Below are 21,674 nucleotides of genomic sequence, written 5' to 3'. Positions count from 1 at the left end.
TGCACTAATGAAGCACCCCAAGAACAGAGAGAGCTTTCTCAAACATGCAAAGGAAAATGATCAGGAAAAGAAGGAAGCCAAAAAGAAGGGTGAGTTCAACTGTTCCACTCAGAGAAGCCCAATTTATAGAACCAGTGTAAAGTAAGTAGAATTGTTCAAACTCACTCGCTAGGAATTCATAGCATAATAACTGTAAAATAAACAAATTGTACATGTGACAGGTTATAGTGCGATACAACAAACACACAGTTTAAGCTCTTTACTGTTCCTAAAATGCTGCTCAGTAAATTAAATTTCTCCGTTGACTGTGTCTTCTTATCAACTCTGCTCCCTACAAATTGATTCTGACTGTGACATCTGCCTTATAAACCATGAGAAATTTTTTGTTTCAAGTAATTTTCAATTAGGTTAACTATTACATTAGTCTTTAAGCTTTATCTATTTGGAAGACATAATCTTACATACATACACGTACACACACACATAAACCTTCCAACCAGTGGTTTTCTCCCCATATGCCTACAACATTCAGGACTGGGCCAGGCCAAAGGCAGGAGCCTGGAACTTCATCCAGGAATGGCAGGGACCAAAGTAGTTGGTTCAACATCTGCTACCTTTCAGGTACATTGGCACGGAGCTGGCCTGCAAATCAGCTTTTCAACTCCATCCCAGGCCTTTGGTATAGGATACAGGCATCCCAAGCAGCAACTTAATGTCATGATGCCTGCCCCAACATTTACAGTTTTGGTTACATGACAGATGTAGATATGATACCAAGATATTGAAATATGACCTCATTTTAATCAAACAGCCCTGATGAGATGATTAGTGGCATCTTTGTCAGTTTTCTGACATAGCTAAGACTCAGGTTAACATGCCCACTATCATAAACCTGTTGAATGTCATGAACTAGATTCAAAACCAGTTCTGTCTGGCTTAAAACCTACTCCTAGACCCTTCAGACTGCACCTTTACACATCAGAGTCCTCTGGCTGTTGTATCTTTCATTTGTATTCATACCTCAGGTTTAGCATATTAATGTCATTACCTTTTTTTTTAGGATTTTTTTTATTGGAAAATCAGATATGCAGAGAGGATGAGAGACAGAAAGATTCTCCATCTGATGATTCACTCCCCAAGCAACTGCAATGACCAGAGCTGCACCGATCCAAAGCCAGGAGCCAATAGCCTCTTCTAGGTCTCCCATACAGTTGCAGAGTCCCAAAGCTTTGGTCCGTCCGCAGCTGCTTTCCTAGGCCACAAGCAGGAGGCTGGATGGGAAACAGGGCCACCGGGATTAGAACCGGCCCCCATATGGGATCCCAGCGTGTGAAAGGCTAGGACTTTGGCCACTAGGCTACTGCAGTAGGCCCAATGTCACTGACTTAAGATGGCTATCAATTTGAATGCTTAGATCTATCTGAGAAACAAAGTATAATAATAAAGTTGCTTACCAGATTCCAAGTAGCCCAAAGATTGAATTAGAATATAAGATGTAAATGTAAAGCTGGTTAGACTTCAATTTTATTATTATACTGTACTTCAAATCTCTTGTCATCATATAATCTAACTTTAGTTGAGATATCTGCATAGAGTAAAAAAAAATTAATCTTGGCCTAACTCTTACAGTTCAGAGCTTTGTGATGTTGCAAAAGAATTTCTAAAACTTTGTGTTATAAAATGTTGCTTCTTTTGAAATTAAAAATCCTCTTTGAGGCAGTTATATTTAACGAGTTATCTTTTTTCCTAGATGTTGTAATAAAGTTTGTTGTTTAAGAACTTTCCAGAATTTACAGAGAATTAAAGTAGATTAGTGGTGAATGTGTCTGGTTCTAAAATTAGATACTCTTGTTTAATCATGATTAGCATTTGAGAGATGGTGGAAAAATTATTTAACTTAGCAGAGCCTTGATTATTTTTCCATACCTTACACAGCAGGAGTTACCTATTGCTGCTACTTGTTTAGATTTTGCAGTTTTTCTCTGTAAAACAGAACCATTGCACTTCAGAGCTAGAAGAAACTTGGTAGTTATTTGATCTATTAACTTTGTCTTTTAAAGCCTAAAGAAAAAAAGCTAGCCTGAGGCTTGACAGTAATAGGTACTGCATCTCTAAATTAAATTTATCATGCTTGTTTTGTTGTGTTCTTCTCATTTGGACTCAATGACTGTTTAGTTGCATTGAAACTACTGTGCTGTTTCCATTTTTCTGTCCATGTAGTGAATTTAGTGTCATTAGCAGGTTGGCAGGAACACTTGTTCTTTTGTTAGTGTAAGTTTCCTTCGCACCCAAAAACATCAGTCCACAGTATCAGAGATGAAACTTTGATGCTCTGAAGAGTAAGGAAAAAAAAATAACCTGTAGTTGTTTCTGGTTTCTTGGTGTTGTGTTAGTCTTCTGTTGACTGACTGTGACCTGAGACATTGCTTTCCATAATTGTGGACGTGCCGTGTGTTTTGAGTGATTAGGTGAAGGTCCTCTGGTGTACCTACAAAGCAGGAGTAGTTGCAGTAAAAAGTAATCATGTTTTTCTTGCTTTCTCTCTTGTGTTGTAGAGCCGACAATTAGAATCGGAAACTGGGACCACAGAAGAGCACAGTCTAAATAAAGAAGCTCGGAAATGGGCCACGCGTGTGGCACGTGAGCACAAGAACATTGTTCACCAGCAACGGGTGAGTGTAATAGAGAGCCCTGGCCACAAACAGCTTGAGCCAGAGGTGAAGTCAGAGTACAGGGCTTTTAATGAGATGGAACATGTCCTGTATGTGTTTCTTCTGTACTTCCTCAGCGCTCAACAGAATACTGTCTACTTGGAAATCCCTTATGCCTTTTAGTAGCAGCACATTAGTTCATCTGTTTGCCACAAAACTTTAAGAAAGGCTAGTGATAGTGTTACCCATATCAGAGTCCCTCGCTTCAGTTCCCAGCTCTCCTTCCCATCCCAGTTTCTTGCTAATGCCCATACTCTAGGAGCCAACAGATGATGATTCTAGTGGTTGGATCCCTTCCTTCCATGTGGGAGATCCAAATTGAGTTTCTGGTTCCTTTTTTTATTATTATTATTTTGAAATTTTTGTACAATTTTGTATGGTCTGGGATTCCATTCTCCCCATTTTCCACCCCCCGATTGATTTTTTCCCATAATGTCACAGCTCTTCATAAGGAGTTACAATGCCATCAGTCTGCTATTTAAGTGTGCCCCGACATTGCTGGTACAGAAAATGTCAGACATCCATCATCCCATTGTCTTGATATATCGAACACTTTCATTGGGATTCCGTCTTTTATTTGGAAGCAGAGATGCATGTTGCATTGTGTCTTCACATCTGGATATGATTCCAAACCTTTTATTGGCCTAGCCCTGGCTATTGTGCACATTTAGGGAATGAATGGTGAATGGATAATGTGTGTCTACCTGCCTGTCTCTCTGTACCTCTCCGTCTCTCTACCTTTCAAGTAGATTTTTTTTAAAAGATTTATTTATTACTGCAAAGTCAGGTATACAGAGAGGAAGATCTTCTGTCCATTGATTCGCTCCCATAGTGCCCACAATGGTCGGAGCTCAGCTGATCCAGAAGCCAGGAGCCAGGAGCTTTCTTCTGGATCTCCCACTTGGGTGCAGGGTCCCAAGACCTTGGACCGCCCTTGTCTGCCTTTCCAGGCCACAAGCAGGGAGCTTAATGGGAAGCAGGGCTGCCGGGATTAGAACCGGCACCCATATGGTATCCTGGCACATGCAAGGCAAAGACTTTGGCCACTAGGTTAACACACCAGGCCCCTAAGTAGATTTTTTTAAAGTTAAGTAAATATATAGCAGCATAGGAAAAGATATTCTCCACTATTCAAACATATGAAAATTAAAACCTCTAAGATCATTTTTTAAGCATCATAAAATATATTGCCATGATTGTAAAAGATTGACAGTGTCACGGCCAGCACTCTGACTTAGTAGGTGAAGCTTCAACCTGCAGCAGCAGCATTCCATATGGGCAGGGGTTTGTGTCCTGGCTGTTCTACTTCTGTTTTGCTTGCTTGTTTGTTTTTTATTTTTTTATAATATGTATTTTTATTGGAAAGGCAAATTTACAGAGAGAAGGAAAGAGAGAAAGAAAGATCTTCTCTCCAGTGGTTCGCTCCCCAGTGGCCACAATGACTGGGACTGAACCAATCTGAAGCTGGGAACCAGGAGGTTCTTTCAGGTCTTCCATGTGGTTACAGGGTCCCAAGGCTTTGGGCCATCCTCCACTGCTTTCCCAGGCCACAGGCAGGGAGCTGGATGGGAAGTGGTGTGCTGCTGCACTTGTAATGTAACTTCCTGTGTTTGGCCTTGGAGAGCAGTGGAGAATGGTTCAAGTCCTTGGGACTCTGTATCCTTGTAGGAAACCTGGAAGAAGCTCCTGGCTTTGGATCAGCTCAGCTTCAGCTGTTGTGGCCATTTGGGGAATGAACCAGAGGATAGAAGATCTCTGTCTTTCCTCTCTGTAACATGGCCTTTCAAAAAAATTTAATGAATTAAATACATCTTTTAAAAATTTCCATTGTTGGTAGAATATAAGGAAACACTCTCACACACTTTTAGCAGAAGAGTAACTACAGCTATGCCTGTTAAGATTAAAATGTTAAGTTTTCACTTCTGTGTTATTAGCTGAAATAAATGAATGCATATGTGTTCAATGAATCACTAAACATTTCATATAATATTTATAATGTTGGGAGGTGTGAAAAATAACAATAAAGTAAAAGTAAATTAACTGTGATACAATTAAACTATTTAATCTACAGATTTATGAAGGAGAATGAAGTCAGTCTGTACACAAATATGAAATGATTTTTTTAGGCACATTGAAGACATAATATATCTCATTTTGTTATTTTTTTATTGCAAGACTTACTTATTTTACTTGAAAAAGGGAAATCTTCCATCCACTGGTTCAGTCCTCAAATAGCTGCAATGGCCAGAGCTAGGTAGGTCCAAAGCCAGAAGCCAGGAGCTTCTTCCAGGTCTCCCAGATGGGTGCAGTGGCCTAAGCACTTGGGCCATCCTCCTCTACTTTCCAGGGCACATTAGTAGGGAGCTGAAGCAGCAATGAAGCAGCAACTACTTGAACCGATGCCCATATGGATGCTGGCACCCCGGGCGAAAAATTAGTTTGATCTGCCACTGTGCTTGTCCCCTCGTTTGTTATTTTTTAAAATAAAATTTTGTTGGCCCAGCAGCGTGGCCTAGCAGCTAAAGTCCTCGCCTTGAAAGCCCCAGAATCCCATATGGGTGCCGGTTCTAATCCCGGCAGCTCCACTTCCCATCCAGCTCCCTGCTTGTGGCCTGGGAAAGCAGTCGGACGGCCCAATGCATTGGGACCCTGCACCCGCGTGGGAGAGGTTCCTGGTTCCCAGCTTCGGATCGGCGCGCATCGGCCCGTTGCGGCTCACTTGGGGAGTGAATCATCAGACGGAAGATCTTCCTCTCTGTCTCTCCTCCTCTGTGTATATCTGGCTGTAATAAAATGAATAAATCTTTAAAAAAAATAAAATTTTGTGTAAGTATATATGTAAATAAATTGAAAAATGGTTTAGGAAAATACACATAACTGGACAGGATGATCATGTTATTATTTTTTTAATCGATTTTATTGTATTGTTGACAATCTTTACATAGTTAATTACACTTAAAGGAAAAAGAAGAAAGAAAAAAGAGAGAAGAGGAAAAAGAAAGGTTCAGGGGGGTAGGGAAGTGGGTAATGCTATTATGTCAATATTGTTTCCATCATGTATCTGAGGTAAAGGGGGATATTGAGGGAGAAGCCCCACCCAGTTTCCCGCCCACTCTGAGTCCCGGATGTGGGGCATGCTCTGAGATATGTGCTCAAGTGGTGTTAATAGTTCTCCAGTTATGAATCGCTGCCAGTTTCGCTCGATGAGGTCGTCCACTGATTGATATGGTCCATCATAAAGTCTCCGTTCACCCCATATTTCGCTGCCAACATATAGCTGAGATGATTGTCCTGTTCTGTCTTCTGTCTTTTCTTGGTTAGAGTTCTGAGTCCAGCAGTTCGATTGGGGAGATCTCCCAAGATACTTTGAGGTATTCCCAGATTAGTTTCTTGTATGTTCTAGCAAGCACAGGGCCCGGCACAGTCCATCACCCCGATCAGCTGGTGGTTGCAATTGCTGTGTTGGTTTTGTTTTCAGTCCCGAGTTGCACTGGAACCAATGGGTGTTGCAGTCTAGTCTGGTTCGGCCCTTACATCAACCAGTGGGAGCTGCAGCCTAGTCGGAGCGACCCACAATAACCCCCACCGAGCCCGCCCCCTACTCTGGTTTGCCAGTATGTGTAGCAGACAAGTCCAGTATGTCCCCCATCCCATTTGGCTCTGGTACTTGTCAATGAGTATTAAAGCTTAGTTCTATCTAACCAACTCAACCATCCAGCCCTCACATATGTGGTTGAGTGCCTTTCTATCTAGCCATCCCAGCCCCCGTCCTAGTTTTCATGCCCTCCCACGGGAGTAGTGATCCAAGAGGGGGGAACCCACTTTTCCCTCCCAGGTCTCTCTGTCCCGGTTTATGCACTCTTTAGGTGGTCCTGTGATTTAACTCGACAGAATTAGTCCCCAGTGCCAGCTTCTGCCAGCTGATGCTGCGGCCCTGATCTAGTCCACATGCAGCGCACAGGTGTTGTAGCCTTGCTTAGTCGGGTCTGTCTCTATCCCAGCCCACGCTCTCCGGTGGGAGTAGCTGTCCAGCGAGGGGACCAGCCCCTTAATCCCCCCACCAGCTCTGCCCCTTCCTTCCTGGATCTCACGTGTGCTGGATGGGTGCTGCATTCATATCCAGTACAGGCAACCATGCCCTGGCATTCCATAATGTGTGCTGGTTTTGTCGCAACCAAACCTGGCCCATCCCACACCCTGTTCTGGTGATCGGATTTGCCAGTGGATGACATGAACTGATTCAGCCTGGTCTGCTCCTGACCCATGCTGGATGCATGCCAGTGGGAAACTTTCCATGGCCTATTCTGGGCTGTTTCCTATCATGCTTCTTGCGCTTACCTGCAGGGACTGTGTTCTGCCAAAGGAGTTGCCCAGGCTCCTCTATCAGAACCCCTCCCAGTGCCAGATTTTGCGCTTGCCAGGGGGTTCTTGAGCCAACCCTACTCGGTTCACCTCCTGTCCTAGCAGGAACAGTGGCTTTTCCTGGCTGGCTTTCACCCCATTCTGGTTCTTGTTGTTGGATGTTTCAGCCCGGCCATGGCTCGTCCATTCCCACATACAGCTCACACATGGCTCAGAAGGGTGTTGAGACCCAGCCTAGTCAGTTCCACACCTTTCCTGGTTCTCCATAACACCAGATGGTGTTGGGATCTGAACTGGCCTGGTGCATCCAATCCCAGCCCACACTAGTGCCTCAGGTGACTACAACTGTTTCTTAGATAGAACGCAGCCCCCATTCCAGCACATACACCCCTTGGTGGGGAACTCATCCCAGTTGTGGTGTCCCCTTACCTCCCATATTGAGCCTATTCCTAGCCGTAAATCACACACCTGCCCGTGGTTGCTCTGAGGACCATTAGGTGCTAGTCTGCTAGACAAGCCGGAGCTTATCTTTTACTTGATAGGTGTTCAAAGCTCAGCATTATTAAGGGATTGGAAGTTCTTCAAAGGAAGAGTTACTGGTATTGGGAATCTATAGGATTGACTCAGATCCCAGATACAGTGGGGTCTGCCTAGAGCTATCTGAGCAGCGATTCAGACATCCATTACCCCAGAGCTCCCCGGCCGGGCGGCCAGCAGGCACAGCCTGGTGCCACATGGCGCACTGGCCGCCCAGGCCCAGCCCGCCATGAGCCAAGAGCTCATGGCGGGCTGGGGTCGGGATTCGAACTAGACGTCCTCTCCCGCAGCCCTCTGGTCGCCTCTGATCATGTTATTTTTTTAAAGATTTATTTGAAAGTGTTACCGAAGGAGGAGGAGCGAGAGAGAGGGAGGAGGGGGAAAAAGGAGGAAAGAAGGAAGAGAGAGAGAGAGAGAGACGCTTTCCATCTGCTGGTTTACTCCCCAAATGGCCACAGTTGGCAAGGCTGCACCCAGATCTTCCACATGGATAGCAGGGATCCAAGCACTTGAGCCATCTTCAGCTACTTTCCCAGGTGCATTAACAGGGAGCTACATCAGAAGTGGAACAGCCAGGACTTGAACCAGCACTCATACGGGATGCCAGAGTTACAGGCAGCGATTACCCTGTGTGTCACAGTGCCAGACCCAATGGTCACTTCCTTGAGATGAAGGGTACATAGTGGATTGTACAGGTACAATGAAGAGTTTTGTCATATTATTAATTGCTTTACAACAATACTGTATTCGTGTAATACATTTTAAATTAAGGATATGCATGTCAAAATTTCTGCACTCCAAATAGAGTGTGTATATTATTCTACTGTCAATTTATTGGTTTTTATACTTTCGTACAGTAGTTCTCCTTTGTTGTCACTCCAATTACTCATAATCGACTGTGGTCAGAAAATATTAAATGGAAAATTCCATGAATTAGCAACTTAGAAGTTTTAAATTGCACACGATTCTGAGTACCATGATGAAGTATTTGATGTTCCACCAAGGGTATGAATCAGCTCATTGTTCAGTATATCCATACTGTATATGCTACCCACCATTGTCACTTAAAAGCCATCTCAGTTGTAGTATTAGCTATCACATTATCAGCATGCTTACGTTAAAGTGACCCTTTATTTTAATACATAATGGCCCAAAGTGTAAAAATAGTAATACAAAGGAAGCAACAGGGCATAAAATGTGAATGGACAGATTCACTATGATACTACACAATAACTCTGTTGGGCATTTTTAAAAAGAGTATACATATAGGTTTGGTTTTGTACTGAGGTTTTAGATATCCACTGAGGTCTAAAAATGCATCACCTGGGAACTGCTGTATAGTTAAACAAGCTGTTAATTATTATTGAAAGCTGATTGAAAGATCTGTCTACTACTGGATTCACAACTTCCTATGAGTATAATTATTTTAAAAGAATTTTTGAGTTAAATGAGACAAAGGTTAAAAACAAAATCATGAGCCTGAGTCACTAAAGGCTTTTTTTTTTAAAGATTTATTCATTTTATTACAGCCAGATATACACAGAGGAGGAGAGACAGAGAGGAAGATCTTCTGTCCGATGATTCACTCCCCAAGTGAGCCGCAACGGGCCGATGCGCCGATCCGAAGCTGGGAACCTGGAACCTCTTCCGGGTCTCCCACGCGGGTGCAGGGTCCCAATGCATTGGGCCGTCCGACTGCTTTCCCAGGCCACAAGCAGGGAGCTGGATGGGAAGTGGAGCTGCCGGGATTAGAACCGGCGCCCATATGGGATCCCGGGGCTTTCAAGGCGAGGACTTTAGCTGCTAGGCCACGCCGCTGGGCCCCACTAAAGGCTTTTGAATCATCTAAATATTTCAGGAATGTATGGCAAAAAGATGGAAAAAAATTTTATTTCCCCATTTTCTTTAATAGGTTTTGAGTGATCTGGAATGCCATGGAGTTGCCATATCAGAACAAAGCCGAGCAGAGCTGGAACAGAAAATAGATGAAGCTAGAGAAAATATTCGTAAAGCAGAGGTAAGGTGCAGCTCCTTGTGGCATTTTACCCAATTCTAATGACAGTGTCAAAACTGTGGTATGCATTTTTAGCATTAAGTTTCTACATCCATTACCTGTACACATAACCGTCTATCACTGTGTCTACAGTATCATTGACTACCTGCTTTATAGAACACATGTAAAAAAAAACACTGAACCTGATGTGAAGAGTTTACATCATGAACATTTAATAACAAAAGAAGTCAGCACAGGTGTTGACACAGCGGGTTGCAGTTTAGAGCTCCACATCCCATGGCAGAGTGGGATTTTAAGTCATAGCATTTCTGTTGGTGATCCAGCTCCCTAAGAGTCAGTGGATGATGGCTGAAATGCTTGAATTCTTGCCACCCACATGGGAGACTCAAACGGGGGTCCCAGAGTCTGGGTTCAGCTTCATCTAGACCTGGCTATTGTGCTTAGAGAGAGTGAATCAGTAGATGGAAACCTCCCTCTTTCTCTCTCAAGTATATTTCTTTTAGGATATATTATTTTATTTTGAAAGGCAAGATTTTAGAGAGTGAGAGACAGATGGAACAGTCTTCAATATTCTGGTTCACTCTCCAAATAGTCATAACAATTGGCACTGCACCAGGTGGAAATCAGGAGCCTGGACCTCTGTCCTGTCCTCCCACATGAGTAGAAGGGGCCCAGGTCACCTGGGTCATCTTCCACTATTCTAGACACATTATCAGGGAGCTGGATCAGAAGCAGAACATATGGGCCTTGAACGGATATGGTCAGCAGTGTTGTAGGCAGTGTGTTAACCCACTGCACCACAGTGCTAACCCCTACCTTTCAAATAGTTGAAAATAAACATTTTTGTTTTTTTTTGTTGTTGTTGTTGTTGTTGTTGTTTTGTTTTTTGTTTTTTTTTATGTATAATCCATTTTATTGTATTGTTGTTGACAATCTTTACATAGTTAACTATAGTTGAAGGAAAATCAAGAAAGAGAAGGAAAAAGAAAAAAAAAGAAAAAAAAAAAAAGGTTCAGGGGGATAGGGAGGTGGGCAATGCTATTATGTCCATATTGTTTCCATCATGTATCTGAGGTAAAAGGGGATATTGAGGGAGAAGCCCCACCCGGTTTCCCGCCCACCCCAAGTCCCATATGTGGGGCATGCTCTGAGATATGTGCTCAAGTGGAGTTAATAGTTCTCCAGTTATGAGTCACTGCCAGTTTCGCTCGATGAGGTGGTCCACTGATTGATATGGTCCATCATGAAGTCTCCATTTGTCCCATATTTCGCTGCCAACATGTAGCTGAGATGAATGATTGTCCTATTCTGTCTTCTGTCTTTTCTTGGTTAGAATTCTGAGTCCAGCAGTTCAAGTGGGGAGATCTCCAAAGATACTTTGAGGTATTCCCAGACCAGATTCTTGTATGTTCTAGCAAGCACAGGGCCCGGCACAGTCCATCACCCTGATCAGCTGGTGGTTGCAATTGCTGTGTTGAAAATAAACATTTTTGTAAAGTTTTTCAAAAGAATTATGTCACAATGAAACTACGAATTTTAAAACTGTCACAAGTACATAGTAAATGAATGAAATTACAGAAGCTTATGAAGTTAGACCCTAGAAAATTCTTATATGAAAGATTCCCAAGGCTCAGGGGTGTAAGCTGGGCTTTTAAAAATAAGGAACATGGGATTCAGGTGTTAGCATAGGAAGTACAGCCACTGCCTGTACCACCAGCATCCTATATCACAGCATTGAATTGAGTCCTGACTACACTGTTTCTCATCCAACCCCCTGCCTGAGAAAGCAGCAGAAGATGACCCAAGTGCCTGAGCCCCTGCACCTTTGTGAGGAACCTAAATGAAGCTCATAGCTCTTGGCTCTGGCCTGGCCCAGCCCAGCTCCAGCCATGGTCACCATCTGGAAAATGAACCAGCAGATGGAAGATCTGTCTCATCCCCCACCCTCCTTTCAGATAAATTTATTTAAAAAGCAAAATAAAAAGCTATCTGAGGAATGAACCAGCAGATAGAATATCTCTCTTCAACCTCAACACTCCTTCAGATATATTATTTTTAAGTAAAATAAAAAGAATAAGGAACATTTGGTTAAGTAGAGATAGGGTATAAATTGGTTTAAAATTTTTTTACTCAACAGTACTCAGAATTGTATGACAGCTGTGAAACATTCAAAAATGTATATTTTGTATATAGTGTCCAGAAGTTGTATAACTGGGCTCATACTGTCTGCTCTGGAGAGGAAGAGCTTGAAATTGGCAGCAAGAAAGGCAGCCAAGGAAGGCAGTGTGGCTGGCTTCCTTCATTGTGCTCACAAAGCACTCATGCTTTCATTCTTAGTCATCTTTGACATTCATACAGCCTTCCTAAGGAGATTGTAATCTCCTGACAACTGAACAGTCTCAGGCTTTTTTTCTTTATTTATTTTTTTCTTTCTTTTTTAGATAACTGCTCCTTGTGTTGCAACCACATAGATAAATATGCATATAATGCCCACAAGTCCTCTGTGAGCTGGCCCTAAGCACAATTAGTTAACTTACTTTCTACCACAATTTCTCACAAAGATCTTGCATTCTAATCATATCCAACTGCCAGGCTTGATATCTGTGCATAATATTTTCTTTTAAAAAAGAGATTTATTTGTTTGTTTGTTTGTTTTGGAAAGGCAGGTTTATAGAGAGGAGAGACAGACAAAAAGCTCTTCCATCCACTGGTTCACTCCCCAAGTGACTGTGATGGCCAGAGCTGAGCTGATCTATTGAAGCCAGGAGCTTCTTCCTCCAGGTCTCCCACGTGAGTGCAGGGTCCCAAGGCTTTGGGCCATCCTCTACTGCTTTGCCAGGCCATAAGCAGGAAGCTGGAAGGGAATTGGAGCAGCCGGGATGCAGACCAGTGCCCATATGGGATCCCAGCGCCTGCAAGGCAAGGATTTTAGGCACTAGGCTGCTGCACCAGGCCCTATTCATAGTAATTTATAGTACATATTTTATATAATCTTTTTAGACGCTACTCAAGTGCATGACTTACAATTTTTTTGCATGAAAATTAACTTTTTTCACTCCATTTTCCACAGTCATTTTTGAACAACTCTTGTATTTGATTAGAGAAATGGGGATAGCACAGACTTACGTTATAAAACAAAAGAGGAAGACGTTGAACCAAAAAGTTACAGTAGAAAGGAGTCAAGTTTGAATTTGGTTTGGGGAAGTTTTTTATAACTTTCAAGTCGTTCCAACAAAAGAGTAAGTACTGCTTGAACATAGTGTGATACTGTAAGTGTACCAAGATTCCTCTGAAGGAATTCTTGTACTCGTCAGGGGCTAATCTGAACTGGTGATTTTCAGACACCCCGCCAGGACTCTGGAGGTTTTGAAGAAGTGTCTCAGTGGTTGTGAGGTGATAGGTAGGTAAGCATAACCTCATGGAAGCAGTCTAATCAGAAGTGTCATCTGCCCAGTCTAGAGGAACCACAGATGCCCCACTTGTACTCCATTCCTGGCACAGTCTAACCCAAGGTCTCTCCGAATTCAGGGTCATGGCTAAACTACACCTCTAGCCAAGTACTGTTGGCAGACCTTTGCCTAGATTGAGAAACATGGGTTGTGTTAGAAGAATTTTTGCTGCTGTTTGTTTCTCTAGTCTGTGGGTGAGAACAGTTTTCAGGGCTTGGTTGAATGGGAGGGATTATTTTGGGAAAAGTTTCAGAAATTTTCTGAGGCATATATTCTTATATTTTCCATTTCCAGACACCATCTATGGTGTCACTGTCTGGTACCTTGACTCTACCAAACCCCACCCCATTGGTAGCAGTAGTGGATCTCAGTCACACAGAGTATTCATTTAGTCTGAATGAATGGACCATTATTTCCATGTGTGTGCTAACCTACACTGTGTTAATTTAAGGCTAGAAATACAAAGTGAGATTTCCATAACAAAATGTCTCACATCTCCTAATACAAGTATTTAGGTCTGCATTTCTAAGATAGTATTCTTACCAAAAATATGGAATATCTAAAATGGTGCTGCTAGTATCTTGGGTTAATCTTAAAATTTTTGTCTTGCTGTTATTAAAATGCTCTCTCACTTGGATCCCAGTTGTCAGTCATAAAAATAGCCTAGGAAAAATTAACTGGGAACTCTGAGAGCTTATTTGTTGCCATAGTGTTTGCAGGGTTGTTGAAAGAAATTTTTGGATAAGCCAGACCACAAGAAGCTTCAAAGGATTTGACACTAATCATTTTTATAGGTAATTTTTTCTTATGCCATTTTCATTGTCTTTTGTCTTCCCATTTATTATTAGTTAATATATGTTGGGGTTTTTTTTTATTAATTACATTGCATTATGTGACACAATTTCATAGGCTCTGGGATTCCCTCAACCCCGCCCCATGTCTCCCCCCGCCCCATGGTGGATTCCTCCACCTTGTTGCAGTATTGTAGTTCAAATTCAGTCAAGATTCTTTCATTGCAAGCATATACCAAGCATGGATTCCAGCATCTTACTGTCCAGACAAATTCACCAGTGTCTTGGGGAGACCATCTCTGGTCTGAAGGTAGAGCTGGCAGAATATCATCCTGATCAATTAAAAGCCCCAACATAACATCAACAACAATTTAAAACATTATGGAATTAATTGACATGGTATTGAGTAACCAATGTGTTAAAAAATGCAGGTTCTTAACCACATCCTGTGATTACTTCGTTGTAGTTTATATACAACCAGCTTCTGCACACCTTAAAATGGCTATAGGGTACTATTCAGCTGTCTTGTGTCTATTTTCATTTTAGTATTTAGCAGTCTATAGCATGGAAGCATAATTCTACTGAACTTGGCAGATTTTAGGATAGTCTAAACTGGCTTATAACTCTAACAAGGCATATATCAACAGTTGAGGTATAAAACTGTTTTAGGAGGGGTGTGCAGAGAAATCTTCCATACCCTCGTGAGGAGTAACTAATCATTTGTGTCCTATCTAGTAAGGTATATGTGAATCCACACTGACCGTTTCCTGTCTGATTCTAAGTTTTCCTTGTTGATCTCTATCTATTCCAGTTTTTGTTTGTTTGTTTGTGTTTGTTAATATATGTTATCAATACTTACATGAGAGAGAGAAAACTGGTTAAAATTCCATTACATCCTTCATATTTATTTTTCAAACTCAGGATTGATAGCCCTCTTGTTGGTTCATCTAGTCTTCTCTGTATTATATTTCATTCAGTAATTAGAATTAAAATGATTTGTAGTGCTCAGTTATCAGTTAAAGAAACTTTTTTAATCAGAAGAAATTGAAAACATAAATTTTCTATGCTTTTCCAAAGAATAATGGAAAACTAACTAATCTTGCGCCAATTCATTACCTGATTAATTCAACAACCTACTGAGAATTTCTGGGTGCCAATTCTGATGAAAATAATAGACATATACTTGTGAACACACTGTCATGTTAGTATGATCTTTATGATGGTTACAAGTATTTATCCTAGTGTAGATACTGTCTGCAGCTTTAACCAAACCAAGGATTGAAATGAGGCGACATGCCGCTTCTCGGCCTTTTGGTTAACATTAAGTGAAATGAGGCAACAGCTGCATACGTTAATTATTTTAAATTGTATTGTTTATTTGAAAGAGAGAGACAGAAATCTTCCATCCTGTGGCTTACTTCCTAAATGGCCACAGCAGCTGAGGCTAGGCCTACCAAAGCCAGGACCCTGGAACTCCATCCCTGTCTCCTACATGAGTGGCAGGGGACCAGGTACTTGGGGCAACTTCCACTGTCTTTCCAGATACATTAACAAGGAGCTGGACTGGAAGTGGAGCAGCTGGGACTTTAAGTGGCCAGGTGGCCCTCAAAAGAGATGCGTACATCACAAGCCATAACTTAACCTACTGTAACTTAAGAACCACCAGCCCTTTAAGTTAAACTTCAGTAATAACGTTCTTACTGATATTTAGGCATTTGAGATTTTTAAATGCCTTTTGTCATCCACACATACAAAGAAATGTATACTTTAATCATTTGACACTCAATATCTTGCTCGTATTAGGATATTAAATGTAATAGTGTGATAAATACAGTGAAAAAAAGAAGCTGCAGGATATTCACGTAATCCATAAAATGAGAGAAGGAAATCAAAATATTTCACTGGGGAAAAAAAAGGATAATCAACATCAGGCCAGTGTTGTGCTGCCTCTTGGTACATGAGCATCCCGGATCACAGTGCTGGGTTCAGTCCTGGCTACTCTACTTCTCGCTGAGTTCCTGCTAAAGTACCTGTTAAGACAACAGAAGATGGCCCTTCTGTTCGTGCTTGGGCCCCTGCCCCTCAGGTGGGAGACTAGGAAGGAGTTCCTGGCTCCTGGCTTCAGCTTGGCCTAAACCTGGCTGTGTCACTTTTTTGAGGGAGTGAACCAGCTATGGAAGTGCTCTCTCTGTATCTTCCTCTTTCTGTGTGTGTCTCTATTTCAAATAAATAAATATAGCCATCTTAAGGTGTATAGAACCTGGTCGTGTATAAACTAAAATTGAAATGTCAACAAAGGTGTCACAGGATGTGTTAAAGAACTTGCATTTTTTTTTTAAACATGTTGGTTACTCAATTCTATGTCAGTTAATTACATAACATTGTAAATTGTTGCTGATATTAGGTTGGGGCTTTTAATTGATGGGGATGATACTCTGCCGGCTCTACCTCCAGACCAGAGATGGTCTCTCCAACAAGCCGTTGAATTTGTCTGGACAATAAGATGCTGAACTATATGCTTGGTACTATGCTTGCAATGAAAGAATCTTGACTGAATTTGAACTACAATATTGCAACAAGGTGGAGGAATCCACCATGGAAGGAGGGTTTGGGGAGGGGATGGGGGAATCCCAGTACCTATAAAACTGTGTCACATAATGAAATGTAATTAATTTAAAAAAAAAAAAGAATTAGCCTGAAATAAAGTGGCCTTATCAGTAATTGCTTTAAATGTAAATGGCTCCAAATCAAGGGATTGATGGAAAAATGTGATCTGACCGTATATTATCTGTAAGATCCAAAGAGACACATAGGCTAAAAGTGGGGGCATGAAAAAAGTTGCTGCAAGACTCAAAGAGCAGGGCTGGCTATAAATAAGCCAGTCACAAAAGGAAGCCGCTGACCGATTCTGCTTGTGTGAGGTACATGAAGTAGTCAGATTTGTAGACATGGAAGTAGAATGCTCGTTAGAGAGGGCTGGAGGAGCGGTCACTGGGGAGTTGTTTTTAGTGGATGGAGTTTCAGTTTTACAAGATGAGAGATCTAGCGATAGATGATGGTGATGGTTACACAACAGTAAGATGTATTCAGCACAATTGAACTGTGCATTTAAAATGGTTAACTTGGTAAATTTTTTTATCACAATTTAAAAGTTTTTTTTAAGTAGCTTATCAAAAAACCAATAGTTTTTATGTGCAGTTTGTTATTCATGCTTTTGTTCTCCCAGTTTATTTTTATTGATATATTGAGATTAAATATTTTTTATTTGTACTGATAGGGATTGTCTCCTTTTTTGACAACAAAATAATTATCAAGGAAGAAAATTAATATGAAAAAATAGAGAATACCCAGTAATTTTTAGTAATTCTCCTTTGATTTAATATAGTAGGAAGAGCTATACCTTGTGTGCTCCTTTCTTCATAATAGTAACCACCCTTTTCCATCAGCTATCACTTCCTACCAAAAAAAATCCAGCTTTTTTTATTTTGATTGATGATGCATGCCATCTATAAATTTTGAAAATTGACTTCTCAACAATACTAGTCTCAGTTCATAAACATGATATTCTTTATGTTCCTTCATAATTTGAAGATTTTGATATAAAAGTGATTAGAAATATTTTATTAGATTGGGTCCCTAAGTCTTTTCATGTCTTTGATGCTATGATAACTTATCTACAATATAATTTACACTTTCAAATTCCAGTTTACAGGCATTTGTTAGTATTTCATCATAAAATTGATTTTTGTATTGACCTTGTATTCTGTTTTTGCCTAAATCAATTCTTATGACTTTTTATAAATTCATTAGGATAATCTCTGTATATGATTGTTTTCTGTCACTAAAAGCAATTTTGCTTCTTTGTTTCTGTTGTTTGCTTCTGTTTATTTTTCTTACTTATTGTACTTATAATAAGGCCTTCTAGTAGAATATTAAATAGAAGTGTTAAGCTGAGCACCAACATCTGTGTCTTTTTTGATACCGAAAGAAATTTTCGGCTTTCATCATTAGATTCATTGTTGATTCTAGATTTTGGCAAGTGTCCTTTATTAAATTAAAGTGATTTTTTTTCTTTTTATGATGAATACAGGTACTGAATTCTGTTCAGTATCTTTCTGTATGTATTTATAGCATTTCATTTTTATATATTCTCTTTATATAATAAACTATATTGATTAGTTTCCAGGTTAAGTTACAATTCAGGAATAAATTTCATTTTATTATGAAGTGTTGCGCTTTTCGTCCATGGATACTTCATGAAGTTCATGGAAAGAATAACCTATAGGCGCTCAACACCATGGCTTTGCGAACTAATCTGCCTGCAGCAGCGGCATCCCTAATGGAGTTTTGGTTCATATCCTAGCTACTTCACTCCTGATCCAGCTCCCTGCTGATAACTTGGGAAAGCAGCAGAGGATGGCCCTGGTGCTTGGGACCCTCTACCCACATGAGAGACCAGAAGAAACTCCTGCTTTTCAAGGCCCGGCAGCGTGGCCTAGCAGCTAAAGTCCTCGCCTTGAAAGCCCCAGGATCCCATATGGGCGCCGGTTCTAATCCCGGCAGCTCCACTTCCCATCCAGCTCCCTGCTTGTGGCCTGGGAAAGCAGTCGGACGGCCCAATGCATTGGGACCCTGCACCCGCGTGGGAGACCCGGAAGAGGGACCTGGTTCCCAGCTTCGGATCGGTGCAGCACTGGCCCGTTGCGGCTCACTTGGGGAGTGAATCATTGGACGGAAGATCTTCCTCTCTCTCTGTATCTCCTCCTCTCTGTATATCTGACTTTGTAATAAAAATAAATAAATCTTTAAAAAAAAAAAAAAAGAAAATCCTGGCTTCTGGGTTCAGCCTACCCTAGTGCTGCCTGTTAAAGCCATTTTGCAAGTGAACCAGCAATTGAAATATCTCTGAGTTTCAAGATAAATAAATTCTGAAAAAAATCAAAGAAATGCCCTTATCAAAAAATCTATAACAGAGATGCTACCATTAATAGTAAACTACCAAGAGAGATTTTAAATTTCTTTATAATTCTCTCCTTTTAAATTTAGAGGCATAGAGAAAGGGTTCCTAACAACTGGTTCGCTCCCCAAGTATCCACTAAGGCTGAAAGCTGGGATTTCAATCTAGGTCTCCTGCACAAGCAACAGGAATTCAACCTCTGAAACCAGGGTTTGAACTGGAACAGGTGTTTCAGTATGTTCCGTGGACATCCTCACTCATATCTTAACCTGTAAGCTAAACACCCACCCATGCAGTTCACTTTACCTGTAGAACGTATCTGCAAGGTTTCTACTTTTTGTAATGGAGAATTGGTATACACCAAATTTTTTTGGATAACGATTACCAATCTGGGATTGAAAGATTAAAACAAAATTTTGATGTAAAATTTTTTAAAGATTTATTTATTTTCTTTACAAAGTCAGATATACAGAGGAGAGAGAGAGAGGAAGATCTTCTGTCTGCTGATTCACTCCCCAAGTGAGTGCAACACCTGGTGCTGTGCCAATCTGAAGCCATGAGCCAGGAACTTCTTCGGGGTCTTCCACATGGGTGCAGGGTCCCAAGTCTTTGAGCTGTCCTCGACTGCTTTCCCAGGCCACAGGCAGGGAGCTAGATGGGAAGTGGAGCTGCCAGGATTAGAACCGGCACCCATATGGGATCCTGGCGCGTTCAAGGCGAGGACCTTAGCCGCTAGGCCACGCCGCCGGGCCCTTGATATAAAATTTTATAAAATATGTAAAAAACTGGAGAAGAATTTGCCCTTGAAAGAACAAAACTACTTGCTTTACATAGCACTTTGAAGAGCAGCACAGCCAGAACTTCTCCTGGGTTTGAGGATGAATGTCAGGCAGCCCTCAAATTTACATATAAATTACTGTCTATATCCTTGGCCAAAACCTGAGTACACATGTGTAATAGAGACTCCAGGGAGATTGGCAGGAAACAGCAGCTGAAAGGCAGAAACAAAATAAATGGATTAAAAAATAAAAACATTTTTTTTAAATCCAGCTATTGCTTACTGAACGGGGTCCAAACACTAATTATTAGAAAACTGGAATTATTGTATAATATTGGATAAAGTGGATTTCATAACAAAGAATGTTATGAAGAGTAATTAACAATGATTCAGAAAAGTCAGTTCAGCAAGATATATACAGCCCTAGATGCATGTGTAACTGATAATAGAGCTACAAAAAACCAGAAGTGAAAACTGACAAAACTGAAAAAATAAACAAGTCTATAGTTGTGCTTTCATATTCCTCTTTCAGTAATTGATGTTAACTAGAGATAGAAGATAGTCATAGAACATTACAAAAGTACAAGAGTAGATAGATACCCTTTTAAAGTATACTTGGGAAGCAGGCTTTTGGCACAGTGGTTAAGAGTTTCCTTGGGACACCGCTATCCATTATCAGACTGCCTGGGTTCGAGTCCTAGTCCCACTTCAAATTTCTGCTAATGTAGGGCATGGGAGATAACAGTGATCATTCAAGTAACTGGGTTTCTGCCACCTATGTGGGATCTGGATCGAGCTCCCAGATCAGAACCCTGCAAATTTGTGCCATTTAGGGAGTGAATCAGCAGGTGCGAGCATTTTATCTTAACCCCATCTTTCCTCCTGTCTCCCTCATTTCTCTGTCTCTCTAATAAATAGATAATTTTTAAATGACAGGGATTTTTTAAGCTAAGAAAGCTGTAGTTGACTCACATTTATTTACTTTTTTTTATGACTTGTTGATTGATTTGAAAGGCAGAATTGAAGGAAGAGAGGGAGAGACAGAGGCAGAGATATCCTCTATCCACTGATTCATTCCCTGTGTGGTTGTAACAACCAGGGCTTGTGCAGGCCGAAGCAAGGAACCTGGAACTGCACTTGATCTTCCTCATGAGTGGCAGGGCACCAAGTACTTCAGTAATTTTCTTCTGTCTTCTCAGGCATATTAGCAGGGAGCTGATGAACATGGAATGGCCAGGACTTGAACAAGTAGCCATATGGTGTCACAAGTAGCCACTTAACAACCATTGCCACATTGCCAAACTCAAGCTGATCACTTTTAGTCATGGTATTTATGGACTGGTGGAGAATTAGAATTAGGACTGAAAATATAATTACTCGAGTGAGGCTGGGGTTGATTGCTTTTCAGAAGTGCTGCACAATGTTACTGATTGATTGACCGTAGAAATATGTACTTTGGGGGCCTGGGGGGTGGCCTAGTGGTTAAAAGTCCTCGCCTTCAACACACCAGGATCCCATATGGGCATCAGTTCTAATCCCGGCAGCTCCACTTCCCATCCAGCTCCCTGCTTGTGGCCTGGGAAAGCAGTCAAGGACGGCCCAAAGCCTTGGGACCCTGCACCAGTGTGGAGACCTGGAAGAAGTGCCTGGCTCCTGGATCAACGCAGCACCAGCCGTTGTGATCACTTAGGGGGTGAATCATCAGACGGAAGAGCTTTCTCTCTGTCTCTCCTCCTCTCTGTGTATCTGACTTTGCAATAAAAATAAAATAAATCAGGCCCGGCAGCGTGGCCTAGCGGCTAAAGTCCTCGCCTTGAAAGCCTCAGAATCCCATATGGGCGCCAATTCTAATCCCCACAGCTCCACTTCCCATCCAGCTCCCTGCTTGTGGCCTGGGAAAGCAGTCGGACGGCCCAATGCATTGGGACACTGCACCCGTGTGGGAGACCCGGAAGAGGTTCCAGGTTCCCGGCTTCAGATTGGCGCACATCGGCCCGTTGCGGCTCACTTGGGGAGTGAATCATCGGACGGAAGATCTTCCTCTCTGTCTCTCCTCCTCTGTGTATATCTGGCTG

At 41.6% G+C, this 21,674-nt stretch overlaps 1 protein-coding gene across 2 annotated transcripts in view; it reads left to right on the top strand.

Moving 5' to 3' along the window:
* Positions 1–21,674, top strand: part of FCHSD2 (FCH and double SH3 domains 2) — a 261,041-nt gene that overhangs the window by 209,841 nt on the left and 29,526 nt on the right. For both annotated transcript variants that reach the window (XM_058663557.1, XM_058663556.1), the window contains 2 exons: positions 2,556–2,672; positions 9,523–9,627. In XM_058663557.1, the coding sequence (XP_058519540.1) occupies positions 2,556–2,672; positions 9,523–9,627 (222 nt within the window). The remainder of the gene's footprint in view (positions 1–2,555; positions 2,673–9,522; positions 9,628–21,674) is intronic.

The sequence above is a fragment of the Ochotona princeps genome, chromosome 4 (genome assembly GCF_030435755.1).
Source record: "Ochotona princeps isolate mOchPri1 chromosome 4, mOchPri1.hap1, whole genome shotgun sequence".
Lineage (NCBI taxonomy): Eukaryota > Metazoa > Chordata > Mammalia > Lagomorpha > Ochotonidae > Ochotona > Ochotona princeps.
The sequence above is the reverse complement of the archived record's forward strand: the minus strand, read 5'-3'. Positions and strand labels throughout refer to the sequence as shown.